Source organism: Schistocerca americana, chromosome 7 (assembly GCF_021461395.2).
Source record: "Schistocerca americana isolate TAMUIC-IGC-003095 chromosome 7, iqSchAmer2.1, whole genome shotgun sequence".
NCBI classification, from domain to species: domain Eukaryota; kingdom Metazoa; phylum Arthropoda; class Insecta; order Orthoptera; family Acrididae; genus Schistocerca; species Schistocerca americana.
In genome coordinates, this window is record NC_060125.1 from 166,894,099 (window position 1) to 166,906,793 (window position 12,695).

The 12,695-nt window shown below is 37.8% G+C and overlaps 1 protein-coding gene across 3 annotated transcripts in view; it reads right to left on the reverse strand.

Moving 5' to 3' along the window:
* The window catches only part of LOC124622306 (mucin-17-like), a 79,376-nt gene that overhangs the window by 64,819 nt on the left and 1,862 nt on the right, over positions 1 to 12,695 (reverse strand). Inside the window, exon 2 of one of the 3 annotated variants that reach the window (XM_047147978.1) lies at positions 9,774 to 9,845. The exons of the other annotated variants lie outside the window; for them this stretch is intronic. Coding sequence (XP_047003934.1) covers positions 9,774 to 9,775 — 2 coding nt within the window. The 5' untranslated portion in view covers positions 9,776 to 9,845. The remainder of the gene's footprint in view (positions 1 to 9,773; positions 9,846 to 12,695) is intronic. 3 annotated transcript variants of the gene reach the window in all.

Here is a 12,695-nt window from a genome sequence, read left to right on the forward strand (position 1 = left end):
ATAAGTCCGCAAGAGTGGGCTTCCGGTAAACTGAATGACACAGAGCATCACCACTCTTACAAATATCCAAAACATCAAAGAGTGTCAGACAACCATTTATTTCTGTTTCTATGGTGAAAACAACGCTCTTACTAGTGGAGTTGAGATGGTGCAAAAATTTCATTACTTCGCCACTCCTGGGGTCCTACAATGAAAGTATCAACAACATACCACCAAAAAACAACATACCACCACAAAAAGGCCGCTTAGTCCAGAACCAGACACTACAGTGAATCTACACAAAAACAAACCTCCAAATACTTTGCAATGAAACATTTTATGTTGAAAACCTGAAATAGTACACTTAGAAATGTGACGCATGAGTCTTCCATAAAATATCTTCGAGATATGCTGGTAACAGATTTCGAACAGAGTGCAAACTTAAAATGAGTCTCAGAACTCCAAAAAGCACAAAGGCTGCTGCAGAATTACTAGAGCAACATTACATTATGCAACACAGTTGCATATGATGTGTGCTCTAAAAGGGAATGCAAAATCACAAATTGGGCTATCATTTTCAAGTGCCTACTTAAATGCCTTATGGATGGTTATCATTAATCTGTTCACTGTCTTGCCATCACAAGATGTTCGTTTCACCATAAAAACTCCAAACAACTCATAAATACTGAAGGTCACTCTAATTTTGTAGGCACTGAAAAGCAAGAACTGTAAATTATACAAGGTGTACAATTTTGCTTCCACCGCTTGCCGATAGGTGGCAACAGTGGGAAGTAGCAGTCAAAAGAAACAGATTGCACACACCACGCAGTTAGTTTGGATCTCGGTCAACATAGCCTCATTCAAACATTAGTTGATTTGTGTCAGCATCATAAAGTTGTTCTTGATTGAAAATGTCGGTTTACGAGCCGAATTCTCGTCATTTGCGGGAGGTGTTACTGTTTTGTTTCAATATGAAGAAAACAGCAGCCAAGTCTCACTGAATGGTCTCAAGTACGTATGGTAAGGACACTATTAGTGAAAGAACGTGTCACGAGTGGTTTCAACGCTTCAGGAATGGTAATTTTAACATCCTAGACCAGCATATCAGGAGAAAGAAAACTGGCATTCTACGGATCGGAGCGTGGAATGTCAGATCCCTTAATCGGGCAGGTAGGTTAGAAAATTTAAAAAGGGAAATGGACAGGTTAAAGTTAGATATAGTGGGAATTAGTGAAGTTTGGTGGCAGGAGGAACAAGACTTTTGGTCAGGTGATTACAGGGTTATAAATACAAAATAAAATAGGGGTAATGCAGGAGTAGGTTTAATAATGAATAAAAAAATAGGAGTGCGGGTAAGCTACTACAAACAGCATAGTGAACGAATTATTGTGGCCAAGATAGACACAAAGCCCATGCCTACTACAGTAATACAAGTTTATATGCCAACTAGCTCGGCAGATGATGAAGAAATTGATGAAATGTATGACGAGATAAAAGAAATTATTCAGGTAGTGAAGGGAGACGAAAATTTAATAGTCATGGGTGACTGGAATTCAAGAGTAGGAAAAGGGAGAGAAGGAAACATAGTAGGTGAATATGGACTGGGGGGAAGAAATGAAAGAGGAAGCCGCCTTGTAGAATTTTGCACAGAGCATAACTTAATCATAGCTAACACTTCGTTCAAGAATCATAAAAGAAGGTTGTATACCTGGAAGAATCCTGGAGATACTAAAAGGTATCAGATAGATTATATAATGGAAAGACAGAGATTTAGGAACCAGGTTTTAAATTGTAAGACATTTCCAGGGGCAGATGTGGATTCTGACCACAATCTATTGGTTATGAACTGCAGATTGAAACTGAAGAAACTGCAAAAAGGTGGGAATTTAAGGAGATGGGACCTGGATAAACTGAAAGAACCAGAGTTTGTAGAGAGTTTCAGGGAGAGCATAAGGAAACAATTGACAGGAATGGGGGAAAGAAATACAGTAGAAGAAGAATGGGTAGCTCTGAGGGATGAAGTAGTGAAGGCAGCAGAGGCTCAAGTAGGTAAAAAGACAAGGGCTAATAGAAATCCTTGGGTAACAGAAGAAATATTGAATTTAATTGATGAAAGGAGAAAATATAAAAATGCAGTAAATGAAGCAGGCAAAAAGGAATACAAACGTCTCAAAAATGAGATCGACAGGAAGTGCAAAATGGCTAAGCAGGGATGGCTAGAGGACAAATGTAAGGATGTAGAGGCTTGTCTCACTAGGGGTAAGATAGATACTGCCTACAGGAAAATTAAAGAGACCTTTGGAGAGAAGAGAACCACTTGTATGAATATCAAGAGCTCAGATGGCAACCCAGTTCTAAGCAAAGAAGGGAAGGCAGAAAGGTGGAAGGAGTATATAGAGGGTTTATACAAGGGCGATGTACTTGAGGACAATATTATGGAAATGGAAGAGGATGTAGATGAAGATGAAATGGGAGATACGATACTGCGTGAAGAGTTTGACAGAGCACTGAAAGACCTAAGTCGAAACAAGGCCCCAGGAGTAGACAACATTCCATTAGAACTACTGATGGCCTTGGGAGAGCCAGTCATGACAAAACTCTACCATCTGGTGAGCAAGATGTATGAGACAGGCAAAATACCCACAGACTTCAAGAAGAATATAATAATTCCAATCCCAAAGAAAGCAGGTGTTGACAGATGTGAAAATTACCGAACTATCAGTTTAATAAATCACAGCTGCAAAATACTAAGTGAATTCTTTACAGACGAATGGAAAAACTGGTAGAAGCGGACCTCGGGGAAGATCAGTTTGGATTCCGTAGAAATGTTGGAACACGTGAGGCAATACTAACCTTACAACTTGTCTTAGAAGAAAGATTAAGGAAAGGCAAACCTACGTTTCTAGCATTTGTAGACTTAGAGAAAGCTTTTGACAACGTTAACTGGAATACTCTCTTTCAAATTCTGAAGGTGGCAGGGGTAAAATACAGGGAGCGAAAGGCTATTTACAATTTGTACAGAAACCAGATGGCAGTTATAAGAGTCGAGGGGCATGAAAGGGAAGCAGTGGTTGGGAAGGGAGTGAGACAGGGTTATAGCCTCTCCCCGATGTTATTCAATCTGTATATTGAGCAAGTAGTAAAGGAAACAAAAGAAAAATTCGGAGTAGGTATTAAAATTCATGGAGAAGAAGTAAAAACTTTGAGGTTCACCGATGACATTGTAATTCTGTCAGAGACAGCAAAGGACTAGGAAGAGCAGTTGAACGGAACGGACAGTGTCTTGAAAGGAGGATATAAGATGAACATCAACAAAAGCAAAACGAGGATAATGGAATGTAGTCAAATTAAATCGGGTGATGCTGAGGGGATTAGATTAGGAAATGAGACACTTAAAGTAGAAAAGGAGTTTTGCTATTTAGGGAGCAAAATAACTGATGATGGTCAAAGTAGAGAGGATATAAAATGTAGACTGGCAATGGCAAAGAAATCGTTTCTGAAGAAGAGAAATTTGTTAACATCGAGTATAGATTTAAGTGTCAGGAAGTCGTTTCTGAAAGTATTTGTATGGAGTGTAGCCATGTATGGAAGTGAAACATGGACGATAACCAGTTTGGACAAGAAGAGAATAGAAGCTTTCGAAATGTGGTGCTACAGAAGAATGCTGAAGATAAGGTAGGTAGATCACGTAACTAATGAGGAGGTATTGAATAGGATTGGAGAGAAGAGAAGTTTGTGGCACAACTTGACTAGAAGAAGGGATCAGTTGGTAGGACATGTTTTGAGGCATCAAGGGATCACAAATTTGGCATTGGAGGGCAGCGTGGAGGGTAAAAATCGTAGAGGGAGACCAAGAGATGAATACACTAAGCAGATTCAGAAGGATGTAGGTTGCAGTGGGTACTGGGAGATGAAGAAGCTTGCACAGGATAGAGTAGCATGGAGAGCTGCATCAAACCAGTCTCAGGACTGAAGACCACAACAACAACAGACCAGCATAGTGGTGGAAGAGAGAGTGTTTTCGAAAATGCAGAATTTGAGACATTTCTGAGGGAAGACTCGCATCAAACTCAAGAAGAATTGGCGAGATGAGTGGGAATGACACAGCAAGCGATTTCAAAATGTCTCAAAGCTATGGGCGTGATTCAGAAAGAAGTAACTTGGGTCTTGTGTGAGCTGAAACCAAGAGACGTTAAACAGCATTTGTGTGTTTATGAACAGTTGCTTCAGAGGTAAAAATGGAAGGGTTGTCTTTATCACATTGTGATGGGGGATGAACAATGGGTTCATTACATTAACCCTAAATTCAAAAAATCATGGGGATACCCCGTCCATGCTTCCACATCAACAGCCGAATCAAATATTCACGGTTCGAAGAATCATGCTCTGCATTTGGTGGGACCAGCTCAGCATTGTGTACTATGAGGTGTTAAAACAAAGTGAAACAATCACAGGTGCTCGTTATCAAACGAAATTAATGCATTTGAGCAGAGCACTGAAAGACAAATGGCTGCAATACAGCGAGAGGCACGATAAAGTGATTTTGCAGCACGACAACGTTCGATCCAACGTTGCAGAAGAGGTCAAAAAATACTTGGAAAAGTCCTACCCCACCCGCCGTATTCTCCAGACATTGCTCCCTCTGACAATCACCTACTTAGATCAATGGCCCAAGGGCTGCCTGACCAACACTTCCGATCTCATGGAGAAGTCATAAATTTGATCGATCCGTGGATCCCTTCAAAAGATAAACAATTTCTTTGACGGGGGATTCGTACACTGCCCAGAAGATGTAAGAAAGTATGGCCAGCGATGGAAAATACTTTGAGTGATACACATGTAACAAATTTGTTTCATTAAAGCCTAAAATGTTGGGGAAAAATGGAGGAAGCAAAGTTGTACACCATATATATATATATATATATATATATATATATATATATATATATATATATATATATATATATATATATGCTGTCGACCTGCCAGCACTTTCATTTGGTAAGTCACATCATCTTTGTTATATATATATATATATATATATATATATATACAAAGATGATGTGACTTACCAAATGAAAGTGCTGGCAGGTCGACAGACACACAAACAAACACAAACATACACACAAAATTCAAGCTTTCGCAACAAACTCCTTCCCTCTTTCCTGATGAGGCAACAGTTTGTTGCGAAAGCTTGAATTTTGTGTGTAAGTTTGTGTTTGTTTGTGTGTCTGTCGACCTGCCAGCACTTTCATTTGGTAAGTCACATCATCTTTGTTTTTAGATATATATTTCCTACGTGGAATGTTTCCCTCTATTATATATATATATATATATATATATATATATATATATATATATACAAAGATGATGTGACTTACCAAACGAAAGCGCTGGCACGCTGATAGACACACAAACAAACACAAATATACACACAAAATTCTAGCTTTCGCAACCAACGGTTGCCTCATCAGGAAAGAGGGAAGGAGAGGGAAAGACGAAAGGATTTGGGTTTTAAGGGAGAGGGTAAGGAGTCATTCCAATCCCGGGAGCGGAAAGACTTACCTTGGGTGGAAAAAAGGACGGGTATACACTCGCGCACACACACATATCCATCCACACACACACACACACACACACACATATATATATATATATATATATATATATATATATATGTGTGTGTGTGTGTGTGCAAGTGTATACCCGTCCTTTGTTCCCCCTAAGGTAAGTCTTTCCGCTCCCGGGATTGGAATGACTCCTTACCCTCTCCCTTAAAACCCACATCCTTTCGTCTTTCCCTCTCCTTCCCTCTTTCCTGATGAGGCAACAGTTTGTTGCGAAAGCTTGAATTTTGTGTGTAATTTTGTGTGTATGTTTGTGTTTGTTTGTGTGTCTATCAACGTGCCAGTGCTTTCGTTTGGTAAGTCACATCATCTTTGTTTTTAGATATATTTTTCCCACGTGGAATGTTTCCCTCTATTAATATATATGCCACAGCAAGTCAAACACTGTTGTGTTAAAATCTGCAGTTAAACCGCTAAACATTTTTCATATTTTTTCTTGGATGATGGTTTTGCTTTCCATTTTCCACAAACAAGAATGCCAGAAATCAATGAATTTTTTTTAAAGATAGAAAAAACACACAAAAAAGGAAGCAAGAAGGTGTCTAACAATTATCATGGCATATGTTCATTTAGCAGGGTGTACGAGAGGATTTTAAAATCAAGAATAGAGAAGTTTGTAAATGAAGTGGAAGAACAAAATAGCTTTAGAAGAGGCAGGTCATGTGCAAATAACATCTTTACCTTAAGACAAATCATGGAGAAGAGAATGGAAAGAAATGTAAGCAGTTATTTGGTCTTCATAGGTCTTGAGAAAGGAAATGACACATTGCCACTAAAGCTATTATTGGAGGTGCTGTGGCCAGGGGAACTACCAAAAATTTATGTAAAAAGTATTATAAATTTCTACAAGTTAGCACAATGTGTCATTAAAATGTGGAACAAAATTTCTAGAAAGGCCTTCATCCACCCTCATCATCTGCTTCTATCGCTGATGATAATGGTGCCTGAAGGTGTGAACAGCTTAGGTTTCACCTGTAATATATGATATGCTTTAGATGCCAAACTTTTATCCATGAGGTCAAATGGTTAAATGGTTTTAAATACAAACTACCTTCTCGACAAGTAATTAACATAAAAAGTAAAGACAACAACTCAATGAACAGTTGTGGCATTGATAGCCATATGAACAAGACTGAGAATGTTGCTAGCTTTTGGATGAATCATGAATCATCCTTCAGATCTAGTAATCCCCCCCCCCCCTCCTCCTCCCAAATAGCATAATACACCTGTCCTGTGACACTGTTAGCCAGCCAGGAAAAACTAGCTATGTACATACCCTACAAGCCACTATATGGTGCATGGCGGAGAAGACCTTGTACCACCACGTCATTACAAATGGAGTAAGTGAAAAACGAGCTACTATATGTTTCTATACACAATGATTTCCCTTCTCCTGTCTTGGTAACCCTTATGTGAGATGTACATTGGCGCAGTAGAATTGTTCTGCAGTCTGTCCCGAATGCAAGTTCTGTTAATTCCCTCAATAGTGTTTTGTGAAAAGAACATCGTCACCCTTCCAGACATTCCCATTTGAGTTTCTGGAACATTTCTCTCATACATGTTGATCAAACCTACTAGTAACATATCTAGCAGTACACTTCTGAATTCCTTTAATGTCTTCCTCTAATTCAAATTGGTGGGTATACAAAACATTTCAGTAGTACTCAAGGATGGTTCTCACATGTGTTACATGTGTAACCTCATTTATAAGTGAGCTACGCTTTTCTAGAATTCTTCTGATAAACCAAAGTCAACCATTCACTTTCCCTACAACCAATCTTAAAATACTAAATAAATTTCATGTCAGTCTACATTGTTATGCCTAAAATTTAATGGACATTGTGGTTCAAGCAGCACACCACTGACACAATGACCAAACATTACAGGATTGTATTTCTTGTTCATTTGAGTTAGATTACAATTTTTCACATTTAGGGCAAGTTGTCCTTCACATCACCAAACAGAAATTCTACCAAAGTTATCCTGTATCCCCCAACAGCCATTCAATGCCAACATTTTTCCATACACCACATCAACAGCAGCAGCAGCAGCAGCAGCAAACAGTTGTAGAGTGCTGCGCACCCTATCTGTCACATTGTTCACATACATAAGAAACAACAGAGTTCATATCGCGCTTCCCTGGGGCACTACTGCACACTAAGTTCTATTACTTAAAAAGTCTTTAAGCCACTCAAATAGCTGAGTACCTATTCTGTATCCTCAGAACTATGTCAACAGTCTTCAAATGGCTCCGTGTCAAACACTTTCCATAAATCTAGGAATCTGCCTGTTGCTCTTCATTCATGGTCTGCAGGATACCGTGCCAGAAAAGGGCAAGCTAAGTTTCGCATTAGTGATACTTTCTAAATAATTTTTGATTTGTGGATAGAAGTTTTTCTTTCTTATAGACACTTATGATAGTCAAACTTAAAATATGCTCGAGAATTCTACAACAAGTTTACATTAAGAATATTGGTACACAATTTTGTGGAACCGTGTTTTTACACTCTTATTTAAGGGAGGCATCTGCCTTATATCCAGTCACCAGTGATAAATTACATTTCAGTCTAATGGATAAGAACCGTGATTTGATGTGAAACAACTCTGCACTTCAACATGTAAACCTTTCTCAGTTATAATATATAGATCTTCTTGTGACAAATATTACACAGTGATCTTTTGTACTAGTGTGAGATGTGTTGAATAATTATAATTGTAAGTAGGAATAACTTGAAACTGCAAAACAAAAAACACGATAATAAATAGCTACATTTACTGCAGTTCTGATGCGCAACACACAGTGTTATGGGAGGAAAGGGGTGCTGGATTGATGTCGTCATGACAGTGTTAAGCTATGATTATATCACACATGATGTGCAGTACCACTATATGTCTGTGAAACTCAGTCTAATGATATTTTAAAATATAATCTGAACTCGATTAAGTCAAATTAAGGGATGACAGGCTGCCATCTAAATTTTTTTTCGATCTCTTGTGCTACCTTGAACATCAATATTAATGCAAGCATTTGCAGCTAAGAGATTTGAGGAAGTGCGAAGAGAAGCTTGTTAAAGTAAAGTAAACATAAGAGAGAAAAGACATGTTTCCTGCATATTAAAGTTTTCTTTCACCACTAGAAATACGCAATGTACAAACCTTTTACTATTTGACAAAATAAAGAATTGTGCTGCAAAATCATGTAAGAAACTAGAGATAAAAGTTATGAACAATTAAAACTGGAACTATCACTTAGAAAAGGTTGTGAGGAAGGCAAACCATCAATGAGATTTTTAAGCAAAACACTTATAATGTGCAATAAATCTACTAAGTGACAGCCTACACTACCGTTGTCTATCCTCTTCTGGAGTATTGAGGTGTGGTATGTGATCCTTACCCGACACGATTGTCAGAGGGCATTGAAACTGTTAAAAAAAAGGGCAGCTTGTTTTGTTTAGTCATGAAATACAGAAGACAGTGTCACAGATATGATAAATGAGCTGGGGTGACAATCATTAAAACAATGTTGTTTTTCATATTGGCTAGATCTTTCATGAAATTTTAAATCAATATACTCCTCCAAATGCCGTAATATTTTGTTTACTCTCACCTTCACTGGGAGAAATCACCATCACAATAACATAAGACAAATCAAATCTTTCATGGAAAGATTTAGGCGGACAGATTAGATGACAAATTTCAGTCAAGAAATGTAGATTACACTGAATGTAATATGGCAGATAACCTGTTGCATCCTGGAACTTTCATATGCTCAGACTGAATTTTAAATGTGATAAAGTGGTACCGTTATTGGATTAGAAAAGACATCATCACTTACTCTGAATTTCGAAACGAGTTACGTTGCATCACAATTACCTAATTGTTGAACGTTACAGTCTCAATTTCTTTCCAAACTTCCAAACTCTTCACTATCACACTATAAATTTTTTTAGAGATAACACACAAGAAGCACACTTCATGTGCAGCATTTCACTGAATTTGCCATCAGTGAATATTTAGCCCTTCCTTAAAACTTCAAAATTAGGCACACAAAACCCGTTCCATGGTCAAAACATGAATTTTCATTAAAATTAATTCATATTAAGGTAAATCAGGTCTGATTTTGTTACCTTATTGGTCTCAATAAATTAAAAGTTTTATTGTACGCACATGTTTTCTTTGGCACTAGTTGAATTGAGAAGTGGGGGCAGAAGATGTTTAAGCTGCCTTACTCCTGTGGAGCTGCCAACAAAAGAAATTGAATTGTTTTATTTATTTTTCACAAATTATCTTTGGGATTTATTTCCCATAGACCTTCAGCAAAACTGAATCCCTAGAGTTGTGGTGAGTCACTGTGATTACAATTGCCTTTTCAGTCTTTATAATGTAATGTGTGAAACAAAGAAGAAAATGCAAAGCACAATGCTTTAAAAGATTCTGCCAAACTATCTTGCATCAACACAAATATCACCAGTACATCTCTAATGTTTTCTGAGTTCAGTCAATTCAATTCTGTGTAAACAAATAAAACAGATTTAAAACAGACAGGTTAATATGAATTTTGTGTAACCTGTTTGCAAAGAAATTATATTTTTTTGTTAACAAGAATGTCACAAAAGTCATCAAGTTGTATAAGAAAACTAGCAAATAAGGACTCATGTACATTGCAAATAGCACAAAAATTGTATGTATACAACACAAACACCAGGACTAAATGCCTTTTAAAATCACTCCTCCATTACTAATTACAAGACAAAAACAGGAGCTAGGAAAATATGTGGTAAGGAAACAGAAATAATATGGCCCAAGGGAAAATGATTCAGATCTGAGTTGAGGAGCAGAGGGGGGGGGGGGGGGATATTTATGGAGTATGAAGAAGAGACCCACAGCTAGGCCTATATAGGCCTATTTCTGTTACCTATTTGTATTTAACTTCTCTCTTTTTTATGTTTTAAATTCTTGGTGAAGGGGTGAAACTCAGCTATGTATTTAAAAAAGGGTACTATTAATTAATTACTAATATACTAGTTATTTGGATAGCTCAACACATGAAAGACATTGCTACTAATTATGCATTTCTGAGAAATGTGAAATGAACTTCTGAACTGTACACACAAAGCTGCCCAGTTTTACAACCAAGAAAGGTGCCTCCTTTGGGACAACCATATACCACAAAAGGCAAATCTAACCAGCCTTAATCACTGGATACCTGTGCACTGAAAGAGAGGACAACCAAATCCAAGCTGCTGAAATGAAGTTTGCTGAGGCGAATAAAAAGGATATGGTAACGACTCAAAACAGGATGGATGCATGTGTCATAGTGTACTGGAAAAGCTCCATTAATCTAGATTAGGAGGGTATGGTCATGAGAAACAGATAGAAGAAACTAGGATAGACAAAGAAATGACTATAAATGGCAAAAGACATGTTTGTTAGCCAAGGAGGAGGTGGATCAATACAGTTAAGAAAAGTGTCGCCAACACTTGTCTCCTTTGGAATAGGATCTCTCTCTTTTTTTTCTTCTTTTGGGAAAATCACATTGAAATTACTTCTTTATATACAGGGTGTTTCTGTAAGAGTATGCAAAGATTTAACAGGACATAAAGGATGCTCCACTGAGCAGTTTGAGGCAGGGAACCTAGGGTCGGAGAATCCAGCTTAAGAAGATAATAGAACTAAAATCACATGACTGTGTACCTTTTTATTTACATTAGTTACAGTTAACTGCTAATACTATCACTGACACAATTAACATACCATCTGTGCTGTATCTTAAAAAATGTGCTGAAACCTCAATGCAAGCATGACATCAGTGAACAAGATTCTGACACACTCTGACAAACATCCCTCATGTGGTCCTCTAATTGCTGAGTCCCTCGTTTCTTCTTCCTAATGAACCAGTGACCCATATTTGTCAATTGAGAGAAATAAACACTCGCCGTGACGGATGATGCCTGATAGGAAATCGTTCCCTGCACAGCCTTTCAGCAGCAAGAGCATTGCAACAAACATGGGCCTGTCATTGATTCATAGCACATTCTGTCATGGGACAATGTAAATATGATACAACAGAGCCACCTTATGGACAAGTAAAGTAAACAAGATCTGCATCGCGACTTCCTAATAATCAGGCTTGTCCTCGTTGTTCCTTGTAGAAAATAAGCAGCATAGTATGAGTAAACTTGTACGCATGTTAGCTGGAAATAACCTGGGGAACAACAATGCTAGACAAAGCAGTAGATAAGTTTATTTCCATATCTCCTTAAGCTGGCTTTTCCAAACCCAGGTTTCCTACCTCAAATTGTTCATGGAGCCTTCTCTCTGTCACATGGGAAAAATATATCTAAAAACACAGATGATGTGACTTACCGAACGAAAGTGCTGGTGGGTCGATAGGCACACAAACAAACACAAACATACACATGAAATGCAAGCTTTCGCAACAAACTGTTGCCTCATCAGGAAAGAGGGAAGGAGAGGGAAAGACGAAAGGATGTGGGTTTTAAGGGAGAGGGTAAGGAGTCATTCCAATCCCGGGAGCGGAAAGACTTACCTTAGGGGGAAAAAGAACAGGTATACACTCTAACAACACACCCATATCCATCCGCACATACATAGACACAAGCAGACATTTGTAAAGGCAAAGAGTTTGGGCAGAGTTTTGTGTGTATGTTTGTGTGTCTATCAACCTGCCAGCGCTTTCGTTTGGTAAGTCACATCATCTTTGTTTTTAGATATATTTTTCCCATGTGGAATGTTTCCCTCTATTATATCCATACATACATGTATACACAACACATACACACATATATAGGCCTACATAAATTAGCAAAAAGTCTATAATCACTGCATGGAAAGTAATTTGAGTGTTGCTGACACAAAAAGCCCAACTGTGGTCATATAGTAAAACCTGTACAAAAGGCAGTTACTGAACAGATTAAATGAAATCCACATGATTTGTGTATTAATAATATGTTACACCACAACTTAAATAAAAAGCTATATTTTAATCATAATTAAAAAAGCAGTGACGTACAAACAATGTTCAATAAAAAGATGAAAAGCAGTCTTGATTACATAAACAGATTTATT